This window comes from Rhinatrema bivittatum, chromosome 11 (genome assembly GCF_901001135.1).
Source record: "Rhinatrema bivittatum chromosome 11, aRhiBiv1.1, whole genome shotgun sequence".
Lineage (NCBI taxonomy): Eukaryota > Metazoa > Chordata > Amphibia > Gymnophiona > Rhinatrematidae > Rhinatrema > Rhinatrema bivittatum.
The window spans coordinates 22146062-22171957 of NC_042625.1; the positions used below are offsets into that span (position 1 = coordinate 22146062).

General features: G+C 48.2%; 1 protein-coding gene across 1 annotated transcript in view; it reads left to right on the plus strand.

Moving 5' to 3' along the window:
* Positions 1-11516, plus strand: part of KDM2B (lysine demethylase 2B) — a 184168-nt gene extending 172652 nt beyond the window's left edge. The window contains 3 exon segments of the mRNA XM_029619679.1: positions 742-903; positions 8230-8448; positions 10624-11516. Of these exon segments, the coding sequence (XP_029475539.1) occupies positions 742-903; positions 8230-8448; positions 10624-10805 (563 nt within the window). The 3' untranslated portion in view covers positions 10806-11516.
* Positions 11517-25896: the final 14380 nt, after the last annotated feature.

Consider the following 25896-nt stretch of genomic DNA (forward strand, 5'->3'; position numbering starts at 1 on the left):
CCAGGGCTACCAGCAGGCAAGATATGAGCGAAATGGCTTGCGGCTGAATTTTCGATGGCCTGCCCATGCAAATACTGGGGGTTGTGCGCCGTGCGCATTTTTGCTGGGCCCCAACCATCCGCGTAACCCCCGGGCCATGCAGAAGTGTTGGGCCATCGGAAAGGGGCGGGCCGGAGAGGCGTGGTCTCAGCAGGAAGTTGAGGTAAGTTTTAAAACCAAAAAACAAAACAACCTAATGTGGGGGGTCAGGGAGGATAGGGGAAAAGGTAGGAAGGTTAGGTAGAGGGGTATAGGGAACTGGGGAAGCCCTACTCGCATCGCTTTTTGAAATCACCCCCCCCCCCCCAGTGCGGGAACCGTATTTTATAACATTCGTGCGCCGGGAACCTCACGCACGGAGTTTTTAAAATCTACCCTTTAATTTTTAATCTGCCTCTGCGTTTTGGGGATTGCAGCCCTGTTGGCCGTACAGCATGGTAAACCACAAACCACAGTTTGTCCTCGCTTTTTTTTTCTTTTTTTCTGGTGTTTTACCATGGAGTACTTACCCTGCTTTGCCATACTTTGTCCAAGCTCTGAGATTTTCTCTGTAATTACACAAATCTTTAGTAAATAGAGCCTCGGTTGGGTTCTACTCCGCAGTATTTCCTGGGTTTGTTCCTTATGACCTTGGGGTATGTGTGGAATGGAAGCAGAAACTGTACCTGGTGTGCTCTGTTAAGCCTGTTTGTTGCTGCTTAGGTCTTCGAGACCTGCTGCTGTCAGGGTGCTCCTGGGTCGCTGTTTCTGCATTGTGTAGCTCCAGTTGTCCTTTACTCAGAACTCTGGATGTGCAGTGGGTGGAAGGACTGAAAGATGCACAGATGAGAGATCTTTTGTCCCCACCAACAGACAATAGACCAGGTAATGTGCATTTTTTTTTTTTATTATTATTGTCTGCAGTTATTTTCAGTGACTTACTGGCGGGAAACCCCGATAGGTAGCTGCGGTGCATGACCTGGATCCTAAAGAATTGCAAATAAGTCTGATGTTCTAGGAACCAAGCCATGTGTTTGTGTGTATGTATGTATATATGTGTATGTATATATCTGATGAATATTCTTTGTAGATATCCGTAAAGCACAGGCCTATTTTGCAGCCCTTGAAGACCAGGGTTGTGCACTTTTTGAGTTGTAAATGGCAGAGTAAAATATTTTGTGAAATACATTGTCTGGCAGTTGACACTGCCCCGAACTCTCTGACCCCAGTGGAGCCGGAGCTCCTGTTGTATTTTACACCAGAGGTTAGTGTTGGCAGTAAGATAACTTTAATCAACCAATACCTTTCAGTACTCTGCTACAAGTTCTAGAGGAAAGAGGAAGGGCTGGAGAAGCTGTGTGTTTCCTAGCATGTAGACAGATCGACTCAAGACCAATGGGTTTATTCTCCCCTGCTAGCAGATGGCGATGGAGACGGAGCAAGCTGACGTCACAGTATATATACTCCTGCAGTGACCCCAGCCTGCCAGTATTCTCTGTCTCCAGCAAATGGTGGATGTGCATCTCCTTATGGGGATTGCTTCGGGTTTTTTGGAAAGAGAAATTTGAATTAAGTAAAAGAAAGCTCCCGCTCTCTTGCGGTGATACCAAAAGGTCCCTCCCCTAGTTGAGAATTCCTGATGTGATTTCCATGGGCCCTCAGAAGTGTGCCTTGGTCCGGAAGCTGGGTTTCCTGGCACGGACTTTGGCTGCTTGTTCAGCTGAAAGGCAGCAGGTGCAGGAGGCATAGCACGGCAGTGACTACAGATGCCCTCTCCCCCTGCAGCTGGAGACTGTAGATGCCCTCTCAGTCTGCAGTCGGAGATCATCTCTGTATTCAGCCAGTAAACGCTGAGCCTCAGGTAAGGTTTAAAAAAAAAAAAAAGTTTTACCTTCGGAAATAGACACAGAGGGGTTTTAGAACTTCCTCCAGTCTCCGTGCTCAGCGCGCCGTCCAGGCGTTCATTCCTGCTCCCATTGGGGTTGGGGACCTGGGCAGCCTGGCGGGTTGAGCAGCCCTGGTGGGCTAGGGCCTGCAGTTAGGCTTTTTGCTTGCAAGCTGCGTGGTAGGCCGCAGCGGCATTTTCCGCGTGCTTCTGTGCATGCTTTGCTGCCCTCGACGGGCTGTCTGTGCACAGCTTGTCGGTTCTGCGCACGCGTTGTGCGCTCAGTTTTGGATGCGCCTTCTGTGCGCGCACAAATTTTGAACTGTTTTAAATGCTTTGGCTTGACGAACAAGTTGTGCCGTGTGCCTTGCCACGCTTACTTTTCTGGGCCTTAATTTTTGTGCGCGTAAATTTCTGAGTGAGAGCCATTCAGATGCACTTTTACCTCTGCGATGGCGCTGGTAAACAAGAAGCTTAAACGCCTTTATCTTTGTGTTGCCTGTCATATTAGGGCTTCTCAGCCTGACCTGTCTTCTAACGTGTTGGCACTGTTCGGATGCTCTGGAAGAGTTGTCTTCCTTGGATTTTGCTAAGCCTGGCTCCTCCCATTCTGATGATGGGCTGGTTACGGCCTTGGCTAGAGGGATGCCAGACCTTGGTTCTCCCTTGACTGCACCTCCGCAGGAGAGGGGAAGTTCTGTGGGCCCCATTCCAGTTCCTTCTGGGCTTGGTTGGGACTTGGGTGTGTTTTCTTGGGTGGAATATTTTCAGGGCTTACAAGCCTTTGTTCAGGCACAGTCCTCAGTTTCTCCTAATCCTGTCAGGTCGGACCCTCAGCCGGTGCCTCCTCCCTCTTCCAGTCCTGTGCTGAAGCTATGGAGCTCGCCTCAGCTCCCTGCGGGTGTTCCTGACAGGAACACGGATGGCGCTGATGATGAGGCAGATCCTGATTCCCTGGAAGAAGGGGAAATTTCTCCAGGTCTGGACCCGTATCTAACCATGTTGTGCTTCTTTCATAGAGATGAGCTGCTAGCCCTGATTTCCCAGACTTTGAAACAGCTGGGTGTTACTGGTATGGATGCCATGTCAGAGCCAAAGAAGAATCCCATTTTGGTTTCCTTACGTAAAGCCTCTTGATTTTTCCCTGTGATGGACGCCATTCAGGAATTGATTGATCTGGAATGGGTTGCCCCAGAGGCAAATTTTAAAGGTGCTCGGACATTGGAAGGCCTGGATCTAGCTGTGAGAGAGCGTTTGCATTTTTCCAAAGTGGATGCGCAGGTCTGTGCCGTCTCTAAACGGATGACTATCCCCATGGAGGGTGGAGCAGCCCTGAAGGATGTGCATGATAGGATTGAGGTTATCCTTAAGCAAGCCTTTGAGGCAGTGCCTATGACGTTACAGATGGTTTCCTGTTGCGCCCTAGTGGCGCTATCTTTTCTGCTTCTCTCTCAAGAGGTTGAGTCTGGAGGGAATTCCAGAGCAGTTATGGAGCCCACTGCCACCATTTTAGTGGATGCAGGCTGCGATTTTGGTCCGTACCTCAGACAGTGGAGTGGCTTCGTTGATCGTGGGCAGGCATCAACTCTGGTTGCAAAACTGGTCAGCTGACACAGCCACCAAAGCTAATTTTACAAAGATGCTTTTTAAAGTCTCGCTCTTGTTTGGAAGCGAGTTGAATAAACTGGCCAGTAAGTGGGGCGAATCTCTGGTTCCTCGGTTGCTGGAGGATAAGAAGCAATTGCAGAGCCCCTTTGGTATGAGGGATTCCAAGTGGTTTCGTCCTTACAGAGGGTCGACGTTTCAGAGGACTAGGCCTTTCGGTAGGTCTCCAGTCCTTTTGTCCCCAACAGCCAAAGAGAGGAGCGGGCTCAGTGGCAGATGTTCCCAAGCTTCCCAATGAAGGTTTGTCGACTCATCTTTGTGAGCAAGAGATATGAGGATGCCTCTCTCTCCTTTATCAGAGGTGGATTGCGATCACATTGGACCAGTAGGCTCTGGAGGTGATACGAAAAGGATATGTGCTGGAATTTTGCAATACTCCTCAGGATGTGTTCATGGTGTCTCCTTGCCATTCTCCGCAGAAGAAGCAGGCAGTGACGTTTACCCTTCAAAGGCTGCTCAGGCTGAGGGCTGTGGTTCTGGTGCCCACGTCTCATATAGGGCAATATTCCATTTATTTTGCTGTGCCCAAGAAGGAGGGTTCCTTTCGTTCCATCCTGGATCTCAAGAGGGTCAACAGTCATTTGAAGGTGACCCATTTTCACATGGAAACCTTGCACTGTGTGATAATGGCAGTGCAGTCAAGGAAATTTCTAACCTCCCTGGATCTGTCCGAGGCCTACCTTCATATTCCCATCCATTTGGAACACCAACTTTTTCTGCGTTTTGTGGTGTTGGAGCACCAATACCAGTTTCAGACACTGTCCTTTGGTCTAGCCACCGCCCCTAGGACGTTTTCCAAGATTATGGTGGTAGTAGCGGTGGCCTTGAGAAGGGATCCTGGTGCATCCATACTTGGACGACTGGTTGATTCTTGCCAAGTCTCAGGAAGAGAGCTGCCTGGTGATGCACAAGGTAATATCCTTGTTACAGGAGCTCAGTTGGGTGGTGAACCTGGCCAAGAGCAGTCTTCAGCAACCACAGTTGTAGGAGTATCTGGGGGTTTGGTTTGACACGGGACAAAGTTTTCCTGCCGGAGGTTCGAATTCAGAAATTGATGTCTCAGGTGCATCAGTTGGTGAACACTATAAGCCTGATGGTGTGGTCCTGTCTTCAGGTGCTTGGCTTGATGGCGGCAACCTTGGAAGTGGTGCTGTGGGCGCATATGTGTCTTCTTCAGCGCTTGCTACTTTCTTGTTGGAATCCACAGTCTCGGGACTATTTGGTTTGGCTCTTCTTGCCAATGGAAATCTGCTCTCTCCTTCAGTGGTGGTTGCAGGAGGCTCATCTGAAAAAGGGAGTTTCCTTGTCCTCCCCGACCTGGTTCGTACTCATGACAGATGTGAGTCTCCAGGGTTGGGGAGCTTACTGTCAGGAGCTGATGGCCCAAGGGCGTTGACGCTGAAGAGTCCCGCTGGAACATCAATCGCTTGGAAGCTCAGGCAGTCCAATTGGCATTCTTGCAATTCAGCCACAGGCTGCAGGATCAAGTGGTATGTGTGATGTCTGAGAATGCGATGTTGGTGGCCTACATCAATCGCAAGTGAGGAACCAAGAGCCAACAAGTGTCACAGGAAATAGACCAATTTTATGGAATGGGTGAAAGGACATTTACAGAGGATTCAGCCTCTCACATTGCAGCAAAAAACAATGTAAGAGCAGACTTTCTCAGCAGGGATTCGGTGTTGTCAGCCGAGGCGTTTCAGCTGATTGAGGATCACTGGGGCCTTCCATTCCTAGACCTGCTGGCAAATTCTCGCAATGCGAAGGTTCTGCGACTCTTCAGTCGCAGGAGAGATCCATGGTCCCTGGGCATAGATGCTCTCTTTACGGTCTGGCCAGAAGACAGGTTGCTTTATGCCTTTACTCCGTGGCCCTTGCTGGGCAAGACATTTCGCAGGATTGAAGGCCACAGGGAGCTAGTACTCTTGGTGGTGCTGGACTAACCCAGGTGTCCATGGTATGCAGATCTGTGAAGACCCCACTTAGTCTTCCGCCACACATGAATCTGTTGCAGGAGGGATCGATTCTTCATTGGGATCCAACTCTGTTCTGTCTTATGGTTTGGCCCTTGAGAAGGCTTACCTGTTTTGATGCATGGTTATTCTTCTGCAGTAATTGCCACCTCACTCCGCACTCGAAGGTTCTCCACTTCCTTAGCCTAGGTGCGGGTTTCGAGAGTATTTGAGGCCTGGTTTGAGAAATGTGGTGTTCTTCCTCATTCAGTTAAGATCCCGCTCATTCTGGACTTTTTGCAGGATGGGTTGAATAAAGGATTGGCCCTTAATTATTTGAAAGTGCAGGTTGCGGCTCTTGTCTGTTTCAGAGGCCTGGTGAATGGTGGTTCCTTATCGTCTTATCCTGATGTGACCTGTTTTTTGAAGGGAGCGAAGCATCTTAGGCCGCCCTTGAGGTTACCAGTTCCATTGTGGAGTCTTAATTTGGTGCTGGATTTCTTGGCAGGCCCTACGTTCTAACCGCTGTGTAGCCTTTTCTTGTGCTTTATTTACCTTGAATATGGTGCTCCTACTGGCTATATGTTCTGTGCGTCAAATTTCCGAGCTGCAATCCTTGTCTTGCCAGGAGTCATTCCTTCGGGTGACTCCAGGGGCGTTCAGCTGTGTAATTTTCCATCTTTCTTGCCCAAAGTGGTCTTGGAATTTCATTTGAATCTGTCCATTTCCTTGCTGTCCCTGGATAAGTTCAGGGATGCAGAGGAGTATCGCCTCCTGCGCCCTTTGGATGGCAAGAGACTTGTCATGCAATATCTGGACCTATCTTAAACCTAGCAACCATTTATTCAGTTTTCTGCTTGTTATTTTGACTGTTCTATGTTCTTTGTAAAGGCTTTGCCTACCTATACTGTGTTTTTAAGTTATCTGTAAACCAACACGATGTGCAAACGGTTGTCGGTATATAAAACATTTTAAATAAATAAATAAATCTGGATGATACTGCATGACAAAAGACGGATCATCTGTTTGTCCTCCATAGCGGAATAAGCAGGGTGTTCCAGCTTTGTGGGCTACAATAGCTCGCTGGATTAAGGAGGTAGTCACGGCCGTGTATGTGGATGCTGAAAAGCTGTTGCCTACGCAGGTTTGGGCTCATTCCACTAGGGCTCAGGCAGTGTCATGGGCGGAGGTTAGATTGTTATCTCCTGTCTGTATCTGCTGAGCTGCAACGTGGACCTCCTTACATACTTTTTCCAGGTTTTATCGTCTGGATGTGCAGCCCTGAGAGGATGCAGCTTTTGCATGTGCGGTGTTGACTGGACCACGGGCAGCCTCCCACCCTGTTCGGGAACAGCTAAGTCCATCTGTTTACATGCTAGGAAAGGAGAAATTACTTACTTGATGATTTTGTTTTCCTTAGTGTAGACTGATGGACTCAGCTTCCCGCCCTTGGCTGCCGCATGAATGTGTCAATAGTCCTGTTGGGCTCCGGGTCCCAAGGGGATTACTGATAAGTGTTCATCCAGTCCCTAGATTGGGGTACCTAGATTCTTATGTGAGTTCAGTGTTTCTCTTTGGTTGCATACAGTTATGGAAACCTGTTTTTAATCAAGTTTTCAATCAAGTTTTTTGCTAGTCTGTCCACGGTTGCTTTTGAAGAGAATACTGGCAGGCTGGGGTCACTGCGGGAGTATACATACTGTGACGTCAGCTTGCTCAGTCTCCATCTCCTGGCAGGGGAGCATAACCCACTGGTCCTGGGTCCATCTGTCTGCACTAAGAAAAACTAAATGATCAGGTAAATAATTTCTCCATCATTTTCACTTGCTTTTATAATGGGTGCATTGGAAAAAAGGTGCATTGTTTGTAAGTTCATAATTAAATATTAACAACTTCATTAATGTCTAGTACGAGCGAATGTTTCCCAGTTAGGAAGTGATCGCAGGGGAGCTCATTATCTCTATTATTATAGCAATAAACATAAAAAAGGAGAGGGTAATAGTGAAGCCCTTAGCAGACATTGCCATTCTGTTAATGCTTGCTGCAGTAACCAGCCAGTGTGTGAGGCTGCTGATTCTCCCCCTTCAAAGGCTCTGTACAGACATGGTCAGGATATTGTAAGCGAGGGTATCTTTGAGGTATTTCTGCTGATACGGGATTATCCTTGGTGTCTGCTGATTAAACAGTAGTTCTTGTGATTAAGGGCTTTACTAAGAGAAGGACACACACCCAAGCCGTGTGTTGACGCTCTAGAGGGCTTTGTACTAGTGGCTCATGAGCCCATTGTGTGTACTCGACAGCAACAGGTCATGATTCAGCACCCGGCAGTAGCTGCCATTGATTTAGGTTTGATCCTTTTTGGGCCTCAGTAGTGAATGTAGATGTGTTGTTTTTTTTGATCTTCCTGGTAAGACATGGTGCGTTAAGGCATTGGAGATTGTGTGCTCATCTACCCAGGAATGTAAAGAACCAAGGAGGAAGCCAGCAAAATTGAATTTGGGTAAGGAGCAATATCCTACGTGGTCGAGGTTCTACGATTGGCAACTGAGAAGTACCCTCAGTTGTGTAGATGGAAATAGCTGGGTAGACTGGCATCATCTTCCATAATCTCCTATGTTACAGTGGGGCATTTTTTTTTTTTTTCTGTGATGCATCCCAGTTGGGTGACTCTGTACTACCATGTATTAGCGTATAATTGTGTCTTTGCAGGTCAGATTGACAACCGCAGTAAATTCCGGAACATTGTGGAGCTGCGCATGTCCGGCCTGGATATCACGGACGCCTCGCTGCGGCTGATGATCCGTCACATGCCGCTCCTGTCCAGGCTGGACCTCAGTTACTGTAACCACGTGACTGATCAGTCTATCAACCTGCTCACTGCGGTGGGAACCACCACGCGGGATTCCTTATCCGAGATTAATTTATCAGGTAAGGGGGGGGGGGATTAAGAGATTCGTTTTTATCTGACATGAAGAAAGAATTGTGTGAGAGGAGGGATGGCGCAGGGTTTGTAAAGCGAAAAAAAAAAAAACACGGGTAACTGGATAGTGTTGCATGCTTGATAAAAGCGAGGTGCGTGGTTTTCTTCTTAAATCACATCAAGGGGGAGTGCAGCGATTTCTGCAGGAGTCTCCCTTTGTGCAGCTGTAGATGCTTTCTCAGCCGTTGATAAAAGTTTAAAATCTCTGATCTTTGCTGTAGCTTCTCATGTTTCTGGGATTATCCCTTTTGAGAGAGAAGCAAAATGCTGTCCATGAGGAATATACTAGAGCATGTGTGGAGCCAGAGCACGTGTGTGGCAAGAGAGCACCTCAGAGCGGCCTGCAGCCAGTCCCTGCTGAATGCTGCAGATGTGTTGCATGCAAAAGGTGGTGCTGTACAAATCATACAGAGAAAGAGAGTAGTGCTTGAATGTTGCAGGCCCAATTACTTTTTCAGCAGCCTTATTCCTCTTTACCCCATCCCTACCATTCAATCAGACCTCCAAGGATCCTTTCTTTGACTTGCAATATTGACATTTCCTCTAATCTTAGAACAGGGGTCGGGAACCTTTTTGGCTGAGAGAGCCATGAATGCCACATATTTTAAAATGTAATTCCATGAGAGCCATACTAACTACAACCCCCCACCCTCCTGCCCCCCCCCCCAGGACTTACCAAATTAATTTACTACAACCCCCTACTCTCCTGATGCCCCCCAAGACCTCCAAAATTAATTTACTACAACCCCCAACCCTCCTGACCCCCCCCCCCCCCAAGACCTGCCAAAAGTCCCTGGTGGTCCAGCGGGGGTCCAGGAGCGATCTCCTGGACTTGGGCTGTCGGCTGCCAGTAGTCAAAATGGGGCCGACGGCCCTTTGCCCTCACTATGACACTGGGGTCGACCAATGGCGGCAGTAGCCCCTGTGATATAGTAAGGGCAAAAGGCCGTCGACGCCATTTTGATTACTGGCAGCCAACGGCCCTTTGCTCTTACTATGTCACAGGGGCTACTGCCACCTTTGGTCGACCCCAGTGACATAGTGAGGGCAAAGGGCCGTCGGCACCATTTTGACTACTGGCAGCCGACAGCCCAAGTCCAGATCATTGCTCCCGGACCCCTGCTGGACCACCAGGGACTTTTGGCAGGTCTTGGGGGGATCAGGAGCATTGTAGTAAATTAATTTGGAGGTCTTGGGGGGGCGTCAGGAGAGTGGGGGGTTTTGTTAGATTTTTACTTTTTTATTAAAGATTTGTCTGCGAGTCAGATGCAGCCATCAAAAGAGCCACATCTGGCTCGCGAGCCATAGGTTCCCGACCCCTGTCTTAGAAACTGCCTACAAGGGAAAGCTGCTATGAATTGTCTTCGTGTATGTGTGTGTGTTCTTTTGTACCGCGCTTTGAGATCCTGATGGTAGGTAGACATGAAATAAACTGGAAAATGAACAGAGAGATGATCTGAAGTAGTCTTCATGTGAGGCAGTTTTCAGGGTTAAATTGTGTTTTTTATTGTTACAGAAACATCCATTTCAGAGTGGCACCTCACATGCTTTGCAGGAAAGAGAGATTGTGAGATTGGTTTGCTCACTGGTAGCTAGCATGTGTGCCTTGTAAATACAATCTAGGTATTGCCTGCCAGTGGTCCAGTATGGACGATTGTCATTTAAAGCAGTTCATGATCTAGAAATCTTTTCCTTAAAAATGCCAGTAAGCATCTCGAGTGGTTCATTTGTTGAATGCTTTTCACCTTGTTTGGATCTTGAATCAAGCCCTTAGAATCTTAACGAGTCATAATATATTAACACCATGTATGGCCACAATTCTGTATTAGGATTCTAAGAAAGGTGCCTGGTATCTTGGAATCTCCCTGGATCCGCTACTAACACCGGCAGAGTATAATTTGGCAAGCAGTGGGAATCACCATGGGTTTTCAGATACATTATGTAACGACACTGTTAGTTTGCTTAGAATTTCAGCTTAATAGTGACATGGATACCTGAATATTAAAGTAAAACTCCCCTTTTCTCTGCATGACAGTTTTGCGTTCTTAAGCCATTAACTTGTTATAAAAATATTTTTTAAAATCTTGCACCTTGGATTGAAGTCTGCTTTTTCTGTTTTTCAGACTGTAATAAAGTTACAGACCAGTGCCTGACCTACTTTAAACGTTGTGGAAATATCTGTTTAATTGACTTGAGATACTGCAAGCAGGTAACTAAAGAAAGCTGCGAGCAGTTTATAGCGGAGATGTCTGTGATTGTACAGTTTGGTCAAACAGAAGAAAAACTCCTGCAAAAGCTGAGTTGAAGGACCCACATGTAAATACAGGCGGAGAAAGAAAAGTCATTTTTAAAGACTTGGAGGAGGGTGTTCTCAGTTTGAAACTTGGAAAAAAGACCATCAAGAACTTGATACCAAGGGGAAATCAAACTCAGTGACCTGGACTTGGAATTTCAGTCTTTGCACCAGAACCAGTCTGCTCAAGACATCTTGCACTGAATTGTATAAAAACTCATGAGGCGGGCCCGTTCCCAGCCAGGAAGGAGTTTGCCTTCTCCTGAGCAACTGTTGTTCAAAGAACTACGGCATGTGCTTCTTAGTGTAAATTTCAGCCTTTGACTCCTACGTTGTTAAATCTCCGAGTTTGTGTCATTACAAAGTGGACCATGCACAACATTATGCCTTCTTAACAAAAACTTTTTTTTTTTGTTATCATACATTATGCAAAACTATTTTTGTACAAGATTGTTTAAAAGTTATATATGCAATTGTTTGAATGCATACCAGTGTTTTGTTTTTTTTTTGTTTCGGATTGCCAATTTTTAAATTTCCTTGCTGTAGGAGAGAACGTAAACTCTACTTCATAAAGCAAAATATCCCTCTGAAATCTGTTTCCATATCAGGAAAAAGGAGGTAAGCACCTTCCATTCAGAGCATGTGCCCATGGAAGTTTATTTCCTGCTTTGTACACATCAGAAGCATGTGGCCAAATAAAGTACAAATTATAGTTTAAAGATACTTTTGCCAATTTTATCTGTACAGAAATCACCTTTTCAGAATTTTTAAGTTCCGATTTGCAATTTCAGCTTTGGTACATAAGAGGGGGGGGGGGGGGGGGGGGGGGTCACATTACAGCATGACCTTGTATTCTGTGGAATTAATTTATACAAGTTTAGCACTACAATAAATGATCCTTTTTTTTTCCCTCATTAGTTGATAGGAAAATTGGGTTCTTGTTTCTAAGATTTATAATATGGTTATTTCCTGATTGTAACAAAAAAACCTGCCTTCATAAGTGCCGTTGTTGTAAGGTGGTGTTTTCGTAGACCTTCCTGACACGGTTTTACCTTTGCTGAATTTGTATACACAAATTGTTCAAAACAAAAAAAAAAAAAGTAAAGACCTGAGTGATCCTATTCAAAACAAAGTTGAGATGTTTATATTTTATGTGTAATTTCTTGTACTGTCCTTGGAGATTAGTCTTGGCTGATGTTTTTTTCCAGTACATGTGAAAGAGTGCAAAGACAGTCAAGAGACAGGAATAGCACTCAAAAGAACAATCAAATAAAAAGACATCGTAAAAGAAAATTTCCTAGCGTGTAGCCAGATATACTCAGGACCAATGGGTTTATGCTCCCCTGCCAGCAGATGGAGACAATCTCAGGTTTCAAAGCTGATGTCACCCTAGATTCACCCCTGCAGTATCCTCAGCCCTTCAGTATTTCTCAGTCTCCAGCAGATGCGGACATGCTTTCCCCGTGGGGATCGCTGTACCTTTTAGAAGAAGAAATTCTACTTTTAAATTGGACAAAAGATTGAGCCCATTCTCCTGTGGTGATACCTAAAGGTCCCTGCCCCATTTGAGAATTTTTGAGGTGATTTCTGAGATCCCTCAGGTGTGCCTTGGTCTGGTAGCCTTTCCCGGTGTGGACTTTGCTGCTGAAGCAGCTGAAAGGCAGCGGGTGCAGGAAGAAGAGCCATGGCGGTGACGGCCAAAGCCCTCTCCTCCCCCCCCCGCACTAGGAAATGGAGAAATTACTTGCCTTATAATTTCGTTTTCCATAGTGTATACAGATGGACTCAGGACCAATGGGATGTACAAAAGCTACGCCCGATCGGGGCGGGAGGCTGCCTGTGGTCCGGTTAATACTGCCCTTGCAAAGGCTGCGTCCTCCCAGGCCTGAATGTCCAGGCGACAGAACCTGGAGAAGGTGTGCAAGGAGAACCACATCACTGCTTGGCAGATGGCGGTGGGAGACAGCAGTCTAACCTCCGCCCATGAGACTGCCCTGAGCCCTGGTGAAATGAGCTTTAACCTGAGAAGTTAATGGCTTTCCTGCTTCCACATAGGCTCCCGTGACCACATCCTTAATCCAAGAGATTACGGGTAAGCCGTCATCCAGTCCCCTAGATCAGGGCATCTATAATTTTACTGGGGTTCAGTGTTTGGTTGAGTACAGTTAATGGTTATCCGTTTTTAATCATTTTTTTGATAGAAAGTCCACAGTGGCTTTTGAAGAGAATAATGTACGGCTGAGGTCACTGCAGGGGTGACGTTAGCTTTGAAATCTGACTCTGTCTCCATCTGCTGGTAGGGGATCATAATCCATAGGGCCTGAGTCCAACAGTCTACACTAAAGAAAACAAAATGATCAGGTAAGTAATTTCTCCATTATCTCTCTTTTTCAGCCATCTTCAGTAGCTAAACAGCCTAATGAGGGTGCTGGAGTGGGAGTCTGGTTTTTCCTAGTCATGGATGGGATAGGGTGGAGTGTTAGTTCTAGGATCACTATAAACAAGCTTGCTTCTCACAAGATCCATTTGATCTGTGTGCACATGCATTTGGTCTGGGTTAATTTGCATATGTTAGTTTACCCTAAATACCAAACCTGTTTGCCACTTTTGAAGTACTGTAGTAAACCAGTCTGTCCTCTTAGCCAGGTACAGCTGTTCTCTCTCCCCTAGATATTAATTTGGGTTGCAGCACAAATATAAATCAGAAACCTAAAATGTTTTCTAGCTATATTTGTACAGTTCCCTGTACGTACCTGGATCAGTCCAGACTCCTGGGTTTGGCCCCCCTCTAGCAGATGGAGACAGAAGTTTACTAAACAAAACTCCGCCTCATATAGGCTGACGCCACCTACAGTCTGGCAGTATTCTTCTGTCTCCAGCAGGTGGAGGACGTGCCAAACCTACAGTCTGTGCTAAAGTTATTTAGAGAGAGTATAGGGAGTGATTTAAAAAAAAAAAATTTTTGGGTTTGTCGTCTTCCATCAGGAGTGTGCAGGACCGCAGTGTGTGCCTGCAGGTTCCACTCCTGCCTCCCAGGGGGGTGGGAGGCCCTGAAGGGACCATCCCCTCTGATTTCAGAGGCCGCTGAGGTACTGGGGGTTCTTCTCCCTTTTTTCCAGCGAGAGGTCAACTGGGGGTGATACCGGGAAGCCCGGCTCACTCCCCCCAGTGGATCCAGGACCCGGAGGCAGGAAGGTATTTCAAAAGTAAATAAATATTTCTTTTTTTACTTGTTGGTGCTCGACTCTCCCGTTTCGCCACGCATAGGAGGGGTGTTAGTTTGTTACGGGCAGTCATGCCGCGTGTAGGACTTGCGGGGATGCGCGTTCGCGGTTCTCACGCGATAGTTTATGTAGTACTTGCCTCCCCAGGGGGGAGGGTGCTTCCGCGACCTCTGGAAAGGTCCAGGTCCAGACCATTACAGGTGCTTTTGGTGAGCTTCAGTCTGCTCCTGAGGCTTTCCCATAGGAACGGGCACCATTTTGAGCACACTGGGGTCTGAGTCAGCGGGCGCCATTTTGCCTCTGTTTGCACCGGTGGCCCCAGCACCGCGCGAAACAGCGTTCGGGGGGGGAGGACCCTCCTCCACGCTTGTCCCCGCAGCGCAGGGTCCCTGAAGGGGACAGATCTGCAAGGCCTGATTTGCATAGGTCTGTGGAAGTCCCTAAGGAGGACGGGGATGATTTGTTTTCAGATTCTTCTTTTTCTTCAGACTGTCTTACTAATGCATAAGGCCTTTAAGGCCTGGAAGACGGGCAGAAAAAGGCCTCACAGTCAGGATGTTATATCTGAACCCTGGAAGAGAGCCAGGGCCACCCCAGAGCCGGACCTGCAGAGGGGTCAGCGTCCTGCCAGCGTCCGGGTGCCTCAGGCAGATCCGGATACTTCTACGGATTCGGATGACCAAGTTGACCCAGAGGTACCTTCCCTTCACCCGAGGGGGGTTGAGGGAGAAACCGAACCCCAGCAGGGGGGTCTGAAGGGATCTCATGGGACAGATGGAGATGATCTGAAGGTCGTCTGTTTTTTTTGGCGGGATGAGCTGGGTTCCCTCATCCCAGCTATTTTAGGGGAGTTGGGGATTCAGCTCCCTCGAGGAATCTAAATTGGGGGTTATGGACCTGGTGGTTTTAGTGGACCACCGTCAGCTTTCCCTTTCCATTTTTCGGCAACGGATTTGATATTTAACGAATGGGATACTCCAGATATGGGGCTTAAGGTCGCAAAGGCGATGTACAAGCTGTACCCCCTACCTGAGGAGGCTTTAGAGTTGTTACGGGTGCCCAAGGTGGGGGATGGCCCTTAAGGACTTACAGGATCGGAAGCTGGAGGTACAGCTTAAGAAGATCTTCGAGGTCTCCGCCTTGGGGAATTCGTGCAGCCATGTGTAGTAATTTTTTCCTTACGCGCAGGTCTTCGCTGGGTCCAACAGCTCCTAGCCATTGAATTGCTATCCCAGCGAGGAAGCTCGTCAAGTGGGACAGCTGGAAGCAGTGATCGCCTACAGTGCGGATGCCTTCCATGATTTGCTTCGCACGTCGGCTAGAACTATGGTATCGGCGGTGTTAGCACGTTGCTTGTTATGGCTCCGTAACTGGGCAGCAGATGTGTCTTCCAAATCTCAGCTGGGATCCTTGCCCTTTAAGGGTAAGCTGCTCTTTGGCAAGGAGCTGGAGGATCTTGTTCAATCCTTAGGCGAAAATAAGGTGCATCGCTTGCCAGAGGATAGGCCGAAGTCGAGAGGAACCTTTGCTTCCCGGTCACGATTTCGTGGTGGGCGGAGACCTCTGCCTCCCCGGGAGGGGTGGGGGGCCGTGTCGTCTTTTCGCGGGCGCCGGTTCGGTAGACCTAGCTCCAACCAGAATGCTCCGGGTGGTAAGCCCTCTCAATGATGGGCGGCCGGTCTATTCCTCGGTGCCACTAGTGGGAAGTCGACTGTCCCTATTTTACGAGGAATGGGCCAAGATCACGTTGGATCAGTGGGTCCTCGAGGTGATAAGATACTGTTACGCGTTAGATTTTGCACGCCAACCCCGCCCGCAGTTCCTAGTATCACCCTGCGGGCTAGCTACAAAGCGAAGGGCAATCACAGAGACTCTTCAGCGGCTTCTAGACCTCTGCGCCGTTGTTCCGGTGCTGTCTGCGGAACTGCGAAGAGGCCGTTATTCCATTTACTTTGTGATGCCCAAGAAAGAGGGAGCCTTCCGATCCATACTCTATTTAAAACGGGTCAACGGATGTCTGCGGATCCCTTGGTTCCGTATGGAGACTCTTCGATCAGTAATTGCTTCAGTCAGACTGGGGGAATTCCTGGCGTCCCTAGATCTCACAGAAGCATATTTACACATTGGGATCAAGGCAGATCATCAAAGGTTCCTGAGTTTCTGTGATGGGGCAGCATTTTCAGTTCCAGGCATTACCGTTCGGACTAGCCACTGCTCCCAGGACCTTCACCAAGATTATGGTGGTGGTAGCTGCTCAGTTGCGCAGGGAAGGATTGTTCGTATATCCGTATCTGGACGATTGGTTTGTTTGAGCCAAGTCGGAAGTGCTATGTCAGCAGGTGGTTTGCCGGGTGCTTCAGTTGTTGCGATCACTAGGCTGGATAGTCAACGAGGCCAAAAGTCATCTGTGACCGTCGCAGTCTCCGGAATTTTTGGGAACTTTATTCAACACCCGTCAAGGGACGGTGTCTCTCCCGACGGGGCGTATAATCAAAATGCAAGCTCAAGTACAAGCCTTGTTATTCCAAACTATGCCAGCAGTCTGGAATTACCTTCAGGTCCTGGGCTCTATGGCTTCGATGCTGGAATTGGTTCCGGTGGCTTTCGCTCATCTGCGACCTTTACAATCAGCATTACTGTCCTGATGGAGTCCGGTTTCCGAACAGTTCCATCTCGAGCTCCTGCTCACAGAGCAAGCGTGGTCCAGCCTGGATTGGTGGTTGTCCCCGGTTAATTTGACGAGGAGAGTACCCTTGGTGGTTCCAATTTGGACGGTGATCACGACGGATGCCAACTTGTCCGGTTGGGGAGCAGTATGTTTGGGAAAGTCAGTACAGGGGCTTTGGTCTCTGGAGGAAGCGCATTGGTCCATCAATCGTCTGGAGACCAGAGCAGTCCGGCTGGTGCTGCAAGAGTTTGTACTGCTTCTACAGGGCAAGGCGGTCAGAGTCCTGTTCGACAATGCGACGACGGTGGCTTATATCAACCGTCAAGAAGGAACCAGGAGTCGACCGGTAGCATGGGAAGCCCATCTCTTGATTCAATGGGCGGAGCAACACTTGGCCTGCATAGCGGTTTCTCACATCGCCGGGGTCAAGAATGTTCAGGTGGATTTTCTCAGTCAACATAGTCTTGATCCAGGAAAATGGGAATTAGCAGAAAATGTCTTTCAGCTCATTTGTGCCCAGTGGGGCACTCCCCCACTGGATCTCATGGCGACATTCCAGAATGCCAAGGCGTCTTAGTTCTTCGCCCGCCGCAGGGACATGGGGTCCGAGGGCGTGGATGCGCTGGTTCTGCCCTGGCCGACAGATGTTCTGCTTTACGTGTTTCCACCTTGGACTCTCATAGGCAGAGTTCTTTGCCGGATAGATTTACACCTGTCAGAGGTAGTTTAATAGCTCCCGAGTGGCCTCAACGCCCCTGGTTTGCGGATCTGGTAAATCTGGCGATAGCGCCTCTGATGCATTTTCCGGACCAGCCGAATCTTCTTCATCAGGGACCCATCTGTTTTGACCAGGCCGACCGCTTCTGTCTAGTGGCTGAAGTCTCGGGGATACTCTGATGCTGTGGTGACTACTTTGTTACGTTCTTGTAAGGTCTCTACTTCCAGGTCCTATGTCAGGGTCTGGAAGGTCTTTGAGACCTGGTGTCTCGACAGAGATATTGTTACTACTCGTGCGACCGTTCCGGAGATCTTGAGCTTTCTTCAGGCTGGATTGGCGAAGGGCTTGTCGTGTAGTTCCTTGCGGGTACAGGTAGCGGCCCTTGGTTCTCTGCGTGGTAACATTCAGGGTGAGTCCTTGGCGACTCATCTCGATGCTTCTCGTTTTCTTTGGGGGGCAAAACATTTACGGCCTCCTGTGCGGCAGCCCTGTCCTTCTTGGAATTTGAACCTAGTTCTTAAGGCTTTGTGTCGGGCTCTGTTTGAGCCGTTACACCGGGCTACCTTGAAGGATCTTACTTTGAAGGCGGTGTTTTTGGTGGCCATCGCTTCGGCGCGTAGGATATTGGAGCTTCAGGCTCGCTCGTAGGGAGCCTTTTTTGTGCATCTCTGATTTTGGAGTTTCTTTGTGTACGGTTCCCTTGTTCCTGCCTAAAGTGGTGTCTTCCTTCCATTTAAACCAGTCTGTTGAACTTCCGTCTTTCTCGGATCTGGATCTTCGCAAGCTTGATGTTCATAGGGCATTGTTGCGATACCTGGAGGTGACCAATGCGTTTCGAGTTTCAGATCATCTTTTTGTACTATGGAATGGTCCCCGCAGGGGCAATATGGCTCTCGAGACGACCATCGCTAGGTGGCTTAAGGAATCCATCACTTCTGCCTATCTGTTGGATGGCAGGTCTTTATCCGAAGGTCTGCGGGCTCATTCTACTCGTTCTCAGGCTTCCTCCTGGGTGGAAAGTCACCAGGTATCCACGGAGGAGATTTGCCGGGCGGCTACATGGAAGTTCCTACATACTTTTGCTCTACATTATCGCTTGGATGTTCGGGCAACTGGGGACTGTGGATTTGGAGAAAGTGTGCTTAGAGCGGGCTTCTCTGGATCCCATCCCAATTAAGGTAAGCTCTGGTACATCCCAGGAGTCTGGACTGATCTGGGTACGTACAGGGAAAAGAAAATTAGGTCTTACCTTTGATAATTTTCGTTTCTGTAGTACCACGGATCAGTCCACCCACATCTGTCTTCTTCTTGGAAGGGAATGGAGAGTCCACTCTCTTTGCTGATTATCTTGCCCGTTCGATTCGGTGATGTTTTTTGATTCCTTTCTTAGCACGGGTTCTGTATCCCTTTGGGGAGTCGTTATGACCGGTGGCGGTTGTTAGGTTACTGTATATAGTTTGTTCAATTCTGCTTTGACATTTGTAATACTGCCAGACTGTAGGTGGCATCAGCCTATATGAGGCAGAGTTTAGTAAACTTCTGTCTGCATCTGCTAGAGGGGGGGCCAAACCCAGGAGTCTGGACTGATCCATGGTACTACAGGAACGAAAATTATCAAAGGTAAGACCTAATTTTCTTTTCAGCTGTATTCTCACAGGACAAGCAGGATGGTAGTCCTCACATATGGGTGACATTATCAGGTTGGAGTCCAATCATGGAACACTTTCGTCAAAGTTTCTAGAACTTTGACTGGCACCTACTGGGCATGCCCACCAACCCTGCAGCCAGCAGGGGTCCCCCTTCAGTCTTCTTTTTTCCATGCAGCAGTAGCCATGCGCGTTAAGGAGCTCTTCAGAGATTCCTGACAGGAATTTTTCCTCACGGAACTTCTTTAAAAAAAAAAAAAAATTTACCCCACAGGGGTCCCCTTATCGATATCTTTGCTCTATGGTCGAACGGTAAGTTTTTTTACCTGCTTCCGGTCGATGCCCGTCGAGTTTTTCCCTCGAGGCCTACTGGCCATCGATCGCATCGCGACTAAATTTTATTGAGGCCATGGTGTTGGGTTTTCGTCTGTGCCCTGACTGCACTCGAACGATGTCCATCACTGACCCTCACTCGGACTGTGTGATGTGTTTGGGGTCCGACCATGATGTCCTTACTTGCATCAAATGTGCCCATATGACACCAAAGGGTCGCAAGGCTTGGCTGGAGAAGATGGGACTTCTCTTTCGGCCAAAAACCATGACTCCATTGATAGCTTAAACGTCGTCTGAACCAGTGCCGTCTACTTCGCACCAGCATCGGGAAACCGCTGCTGCCTGACTGGCTTCGACGACTCCGCGGGTGTTGAACCCCCTCTGTTCCTCCTCAGGAGAAAGACAGAGGAGACCTTCAAGAAAAACATCAACACTGCCATCGAAAAGCTCAGGCCACTGATACAGGCAAGCTCTCGCCATGGACGTCATCTGAGCCACAGACAAGTCCAGAACAGAAAAGGCCCCATCCTCTTCTGTCTCTGGGTCACCGAGGCATTCCCCACGTTGACAGATGCTGGGATCCGCGATTCCACCTTCACTGGTGGACCCTCCAGCTACGCCAGTGCTGCCTCCTACTCCGGAACCGGGTATCCATGCCCCAGGCTTCCGTGAGGAATTGGATCAGATGATCCAAGAGGCCATCGGAAAAGCACTCCAGGGGTTCAAACCTCCATTGAGGCAGGTTCCTGCTCCTGCCACCGATCCGATACCCATGGCGCTTGCACCGTTATTGGAAAGAATGGATAAGTTAATTGGTGCCCTTTCACCGGTGCATCCAAGGGAACCAATGGCTCTGATTCCTTCCTCACAGATACCCTTCTCATCGGAAGACGAAGAAGAATCACTGATCTCCATTCCGCCCTCCGGAGTGCTACCACCGACACATCCATCAATGTCGCAGATTCCATCTATGCCTTCGATTCCACCTTCAAGACCATTGATGCCTAGGCCTGGACCTTCCGTTATAACACTTCTTTCTGTTGCACATATGGGAGCTGGTGATGAGCCATACAATCCCTGGACTGATGATTCATTTCAGGATTCAGATGATTTGCCTTCACAGCCCTCTCCTCCTGATGAAAGGAAGGGTTCTTCTCCAGAGGACTTGTCCTTTATCAACTTTGTTAAAGAAATGTCTGAAACAGTTCCATTCCAGCTTCAGCCCAAAGAGGACTCTAGGCATCAGATGTTTGAACTTCTCCAATTTCTCAATGCTCCTAAGGAAATCAAGTCTATCCCTATTCATGACATCCTCTTGGACCTTTTAAAGAGAAAGTGGGAGCACCCTGGCTCTGTGGCACCTATCTAGTTCAGCCAGTCCCTGGCTTCCAGAGAGCTCAACTAGATCATCATTCAGTAGTTGTAGAGTCAGCCCAGAAGAGGGCACGATGCTCCAACCCCCACTCTTCCATTCCCCCAGGAAAGGAACAGAAATTTCTGGATGCGTTTGGAAGATAAGTATTTCATGAGTCAATGCTCATCTCTTGCATTGCTTCCTATCAATTATACATGACCCAGTATAATAAGGCCCTGGTTACGAAGATTCAGGCATTTGCTAAAGCCTTACCTCTGCAATTCCAGGACTAACTTCATGCCCTAGCACAAAAGGGTGCCAAACATGAAGTATGTTCGGCATATGCCATCTTCAACACCGCCTCCAGAGTTTCGGCAGTAGGAACTAGTGCAAGAAGATGGGCCTGGCTAAAGTCTTCAGACCAGAAGTACAGGACAGGTTAGCTGCCTTGCCCTGTGCTGGGGATAATCTTTTCGGAGAAAAGATTCAAGAAGCAGTGGTGCAGCTCAAGGACCACCACGAGACTCTGGGCCAGCTCTCCTTACTGCCTTCTGATCTCTCTTCCTCTTCTAAACGATCTTTTAGAAGAGACTCCAAGAGATAATTCTACTGGCAAAGGAGATTCTATCCTCTGGCATCCAGGTTCAAGCTTCTAAACCTTACCAAAAAGGCCAATCCAAGCAAATTAGAGTACAGAAATCACAGCCAGTCCCCCCAACCAGGTCCGGCGTCTGGCTTTTGACTCCTTCCGCGAGAGCAGTACCCAGCCTCCACTTCTGGCTATTCCCATCGGAGGCCGGTTGTGCCACTTCTCCAAACCATGGCACACAGTCACCACAGATCAGTCGGTACTTGCTGTAATAACCCATGGTTACCACCTCAACTTTCTCTCTGTTCCACTGGATTCTCCCACCTTGGCTGATGTGGGGAACATCTGACCACTCACTGCTCCTGGAGCAGGTGGTCTCCCTCCTCCTCCAGTCCCAAGCAGTAGAACCAGTGCCCCTCTCCCAACAGGGGCAGGTTTCTATTCCCTGTAACCAAAAAAGTCAAATGGTGTTCGCCCAATACTGGACCCTTTGCACCTTAAAAAATACCTAGAGCGGAACATTCAAGATTGTGACCTTGGGTTCTCTTCTTCCCCCTTCTCCAAAGGGAAGACTGGCTCTGCTCTCTAGCTCTCCAGGATGCCTACACACACATTTCCACTACTCCGTCACATCGCAGATTCCTGTGCTTCCTAGTAGGCCCGAAACACTTCCACGAGTCTTCACCAAATGCCTCGTAGTGGTAGCTGCCTTTCTCAGGAGTCAAAGTGTCCACGTCTACCCCTATCTCAACGATTGGTTGATCAGGGCTCCTACTCAGCAAGCTGCACTTACATCTCACGTGCCACACCCTATTCTCCCTAGGGTTTCTCATAAACTATCCAAAATCCAGGCTAGTTCCCTCTCAAACCCTATCGTTCATAGGGGCCGACACTCTAAAAGCGAAAGCCTTCCTACCTCAGGATCGAGCTTTCACTCTCGCTTCTCTGGTCCATTGACTGCAGTCTTGACAATACTCAACTGTGTGTCACTTTCTGATCTTACTGGGTCATATGGCCGCCTCAGTGCATGTCACTCCCATGGCCCACCTGGCCATGAGAGTAATACAGTGGACTCTAAAATTGCAGTGGATTTAGTCTTCTCAGCCAATGTCCATTCACCAACCAGCTCCGCTTATTGCTGGCTTGATGGATAAACCAATTCAATCTGCTTCAAGTCCTTCCATTTCAGGCTCCAGAACCTCAAATAACCTTGACAACAGATGCCTCCAACCTTGGTGGGGGTGCATATGTTGCAAACCTGCAACCTCAGGGCATTTGGTCTCCAGCGGAAGCCAAACCCCAAATAAATTTGCTGGCGTTTCGTGCAATCAGATTTGCTCTCAGGGCTTTTCAGGATCACCTTTCCAACCAGGTCATCCTGATTCAGACAAACAACTAGGTGGTTCATCAACAAGCAAGGGGGAACAGGCTCCTACCTCTTGTGTCAGGAAGCTGCACAGATATGGGCAGAAGCCCTTTCCCACTATATGTACCTCAGGGCCACCTACTTGCCGGGAGTGGACAATGTCTTGGCAGACAAGCTGCGTCGCGCTTTTCAACTGCACGAGAGGTCCCTCAACCCCACTGTAGTGGACTCAATATTCCAACGTTGGGGTTACTCTCAATTAGACCTCTTTGCGTCAATTCACAACCGTAAAGTAGGGAACTTCTGCTCTCTCACTCGCAGTCAACACCGCCAGCCAAGAGATGCTTTCTCCCTCTTGTGGGCCAGCCGTCTCCTTTATGCGTACCCTACACTTCCACTCATTTCAAAGACTCTCGTGAAGTTGCGAAGGGACAAGGGACTAGTGATTCTCATTGGCCACGCCAGGTCTGGTTTCCAAATCTCCATGACCTATCAGTACACTGGCACATTCCTCTGGGGAAGGACCCGCTTCTGATCACTCAGAACAATGGCTGCCTTCGTCACCCCAACCTCCAGGCCTGCTCCCTGTCTGCTGAAAAATCCTTCAACCCCTTAACCTTTCAGAGCCGGTTTCCCATGTCCTAGTAGCATCACGAAAACCTTCCACAAGGCAGTCTTATTGTTAAAAATGGAACAGGTTTGCTGTATGGTGTACTTCCATGTCCATTGATCCCTTCACTTGTTCCACACCGAAGTTTTGGGACTATCTCTGGCAGGTGTCAGGTCTCTAAACTTCTATCAGGGTACATGTCAGTGTGGTAGCCACCTTCCATAAAGGTGTCAGCGATGTACCTATTTCAGTACAACCCCTTGTAAGATGCTTTTGAAGGGCTTGCTCCACCTTAAAACCTCCACTGCACCCTCAGGTCCCTTCCTAGGACCTCAACTTGGTTTTGGGGCAGCTCATGAAACTGCTGTTTGAGCCTCTTCAATCCTGTGATCTCCACCATCTCACCTGGAAGGTGATTTTTCTTTTGGCAATCGCATCTGCTCGTAGAGTTAGTGAGGTGAGTTACAGGCACCCGCCTTACACTAAACTTCTGCATGATAAGGTGAGTGCGAAGTACTACCCTAAGTTTTTGCCTAAGGTAGGATCGGAGTTTCATATCACTCAATCCATTATACTACCCACCTTCTTTCCCAGGCCCCACTCAAACCCAGGAGAACAGGCTCTGCATACCCTCGACTGTAAACGTGCTCTAGAATTTTATCTAGATTTATTTATTTAGAGTTTTTCTATACCGGCATTCGTGATTAAAAATCACATCATGCTGGTTTACAGATAACAGGGGGTGTGAATCAAAAAACAGAACATTAAACAAGTGCGAAGGTCATAAAGTTACATTAAAACAGGGTTAATCTAACTGTGGGAAAGAATTAGAGCAAGATAACTGAGCAGTTAAGGATTAAATATTTACATTATATTGTAAAGTCTCTTAGAAGATGTTGCTGTCATTCAATTGGAATCTGGGAAGGCTTGCTTAAAACAGCCAAGTCTTAAGCCTTTTTCTGAATGTGGGTAGGCATAGTTCTTATCTCAGATCCGGGGGAATAGAATTCCATATTGATGGTCTGGCTGTGGAGAAGGCTCGGTCTCTGCAAGTTAAATGGTGTGTGGTTTTGGTTTGGGGCACGAGAAGTGATCCTCTAAGCTTCTCTGATGGGTCTAGAGGCGGTGTGTCGTCTGAGTGGGATTTGTAGATCAAGCATAGCATGGTGTTGGATAGCTTTATAGATGATGGTGATGGATTTGTGGATAATTCTAAAGTGTATTGGCAGCCAGTGTAAGTTCTTGAGAATGGGAGAGATGTGATCTCTTCGCCGCATGTTAGTCAGAATTCTCGCAGCTGAGATCTGGAGCATCTGAAGGGGTTTAAACCCCTTCAGATGCTCCAGAATAGATTGTACAGCTGCCCACAGGAAATGCACTCAATTGTTTGTTTCCTTGGATGCCATCAACTTGGGTAAACCTGTGGGTAAACAGACTCTTCTCCTGGGTAGTGGACTGTATTTCCTTTTGTTACCAATAGGCAGGTGTTCCGCTTCATGACAGAGTTAAAGCACACTCTGTCAAGGCCATGGAACCTGTGCTCGGTGCCGCTTGCTGACATCAGTAAGGCTGCTACCTGGAGTTCTCTCCACACCTTCACAGCCCATTATTGTTTAGCCAAGGCTGGCAGGCAAGATTCCATCTTTGGCCAGTCTGTGCTATGCAACTTACTTGCAAACTGCAGTACCAACATCCACCAACCTGGTAGGGTTTAGGATGCCCTTTACCAAATTCCACCACCTGTTGCACATCTTTGGGTACAGTTGGAGCACTGCTCTGGCATCCTCAGCTCAGTACTCACCCATATGTGAGGACTACCATCCTGCTTGTCCTGTGAGAAAGCAGAGTTGCTTACCTGTAACAGGTGTTCTCACAGGATAGCAGGATGTTGGTCCTTACGAAATGCACCTGCCACCCAGCGGAGTTGGGTTTGTTTATATTTATTTTTCACATGTACTTTTTACTATAAGATGAGGCTGCAGGGTAGGTGCTATACTGGGCATGCCCAGTAGGTGCCAGTCAAAGTTCTAGAAACTTTAACAAAAGTGTTCCTTGATTGGGCTCCATCCTGTGATGTCACCCATATGGGAGGACTAACATCCTGCTGTCCTATGAGAACAGCTGTTACAGGTAAGCAACTCTGCTTTCTACAGAAACAGACAGCTGATGTACACAGCAGATTCCTTACCTAAACGGACACGTTCCAATGTTATGGGTCCTTCACAAAACATAATAAAGGCACCCAGCACATCCGCTTTACCCGTGCCCACCTTTTCACAAAAAACATTGCAATGAACACACAAACAATAGCATGGAATCAACCGGACCGCAGCTTTATTACATATAACAAGCAGGAGCCTGAGCCAACCGAGAGTGACTGTCCACCACAGAGCAGCAAGATGGACATCACGGACAATAAACATACCCACAACCCCTGCCACTAACCAGCAAGGAGCTGAATGTGGTACAACCCCCCCCGTTACTCCCAGAGGAATTCCTGACATGAGCACAAGTCAGCCAGCTGAACCCCCCCCCAGGCTGAACCCCCAATTAGGTTGGGCTACCTGCCCTAAGCTGGGAGTAGAAAACCAAAAC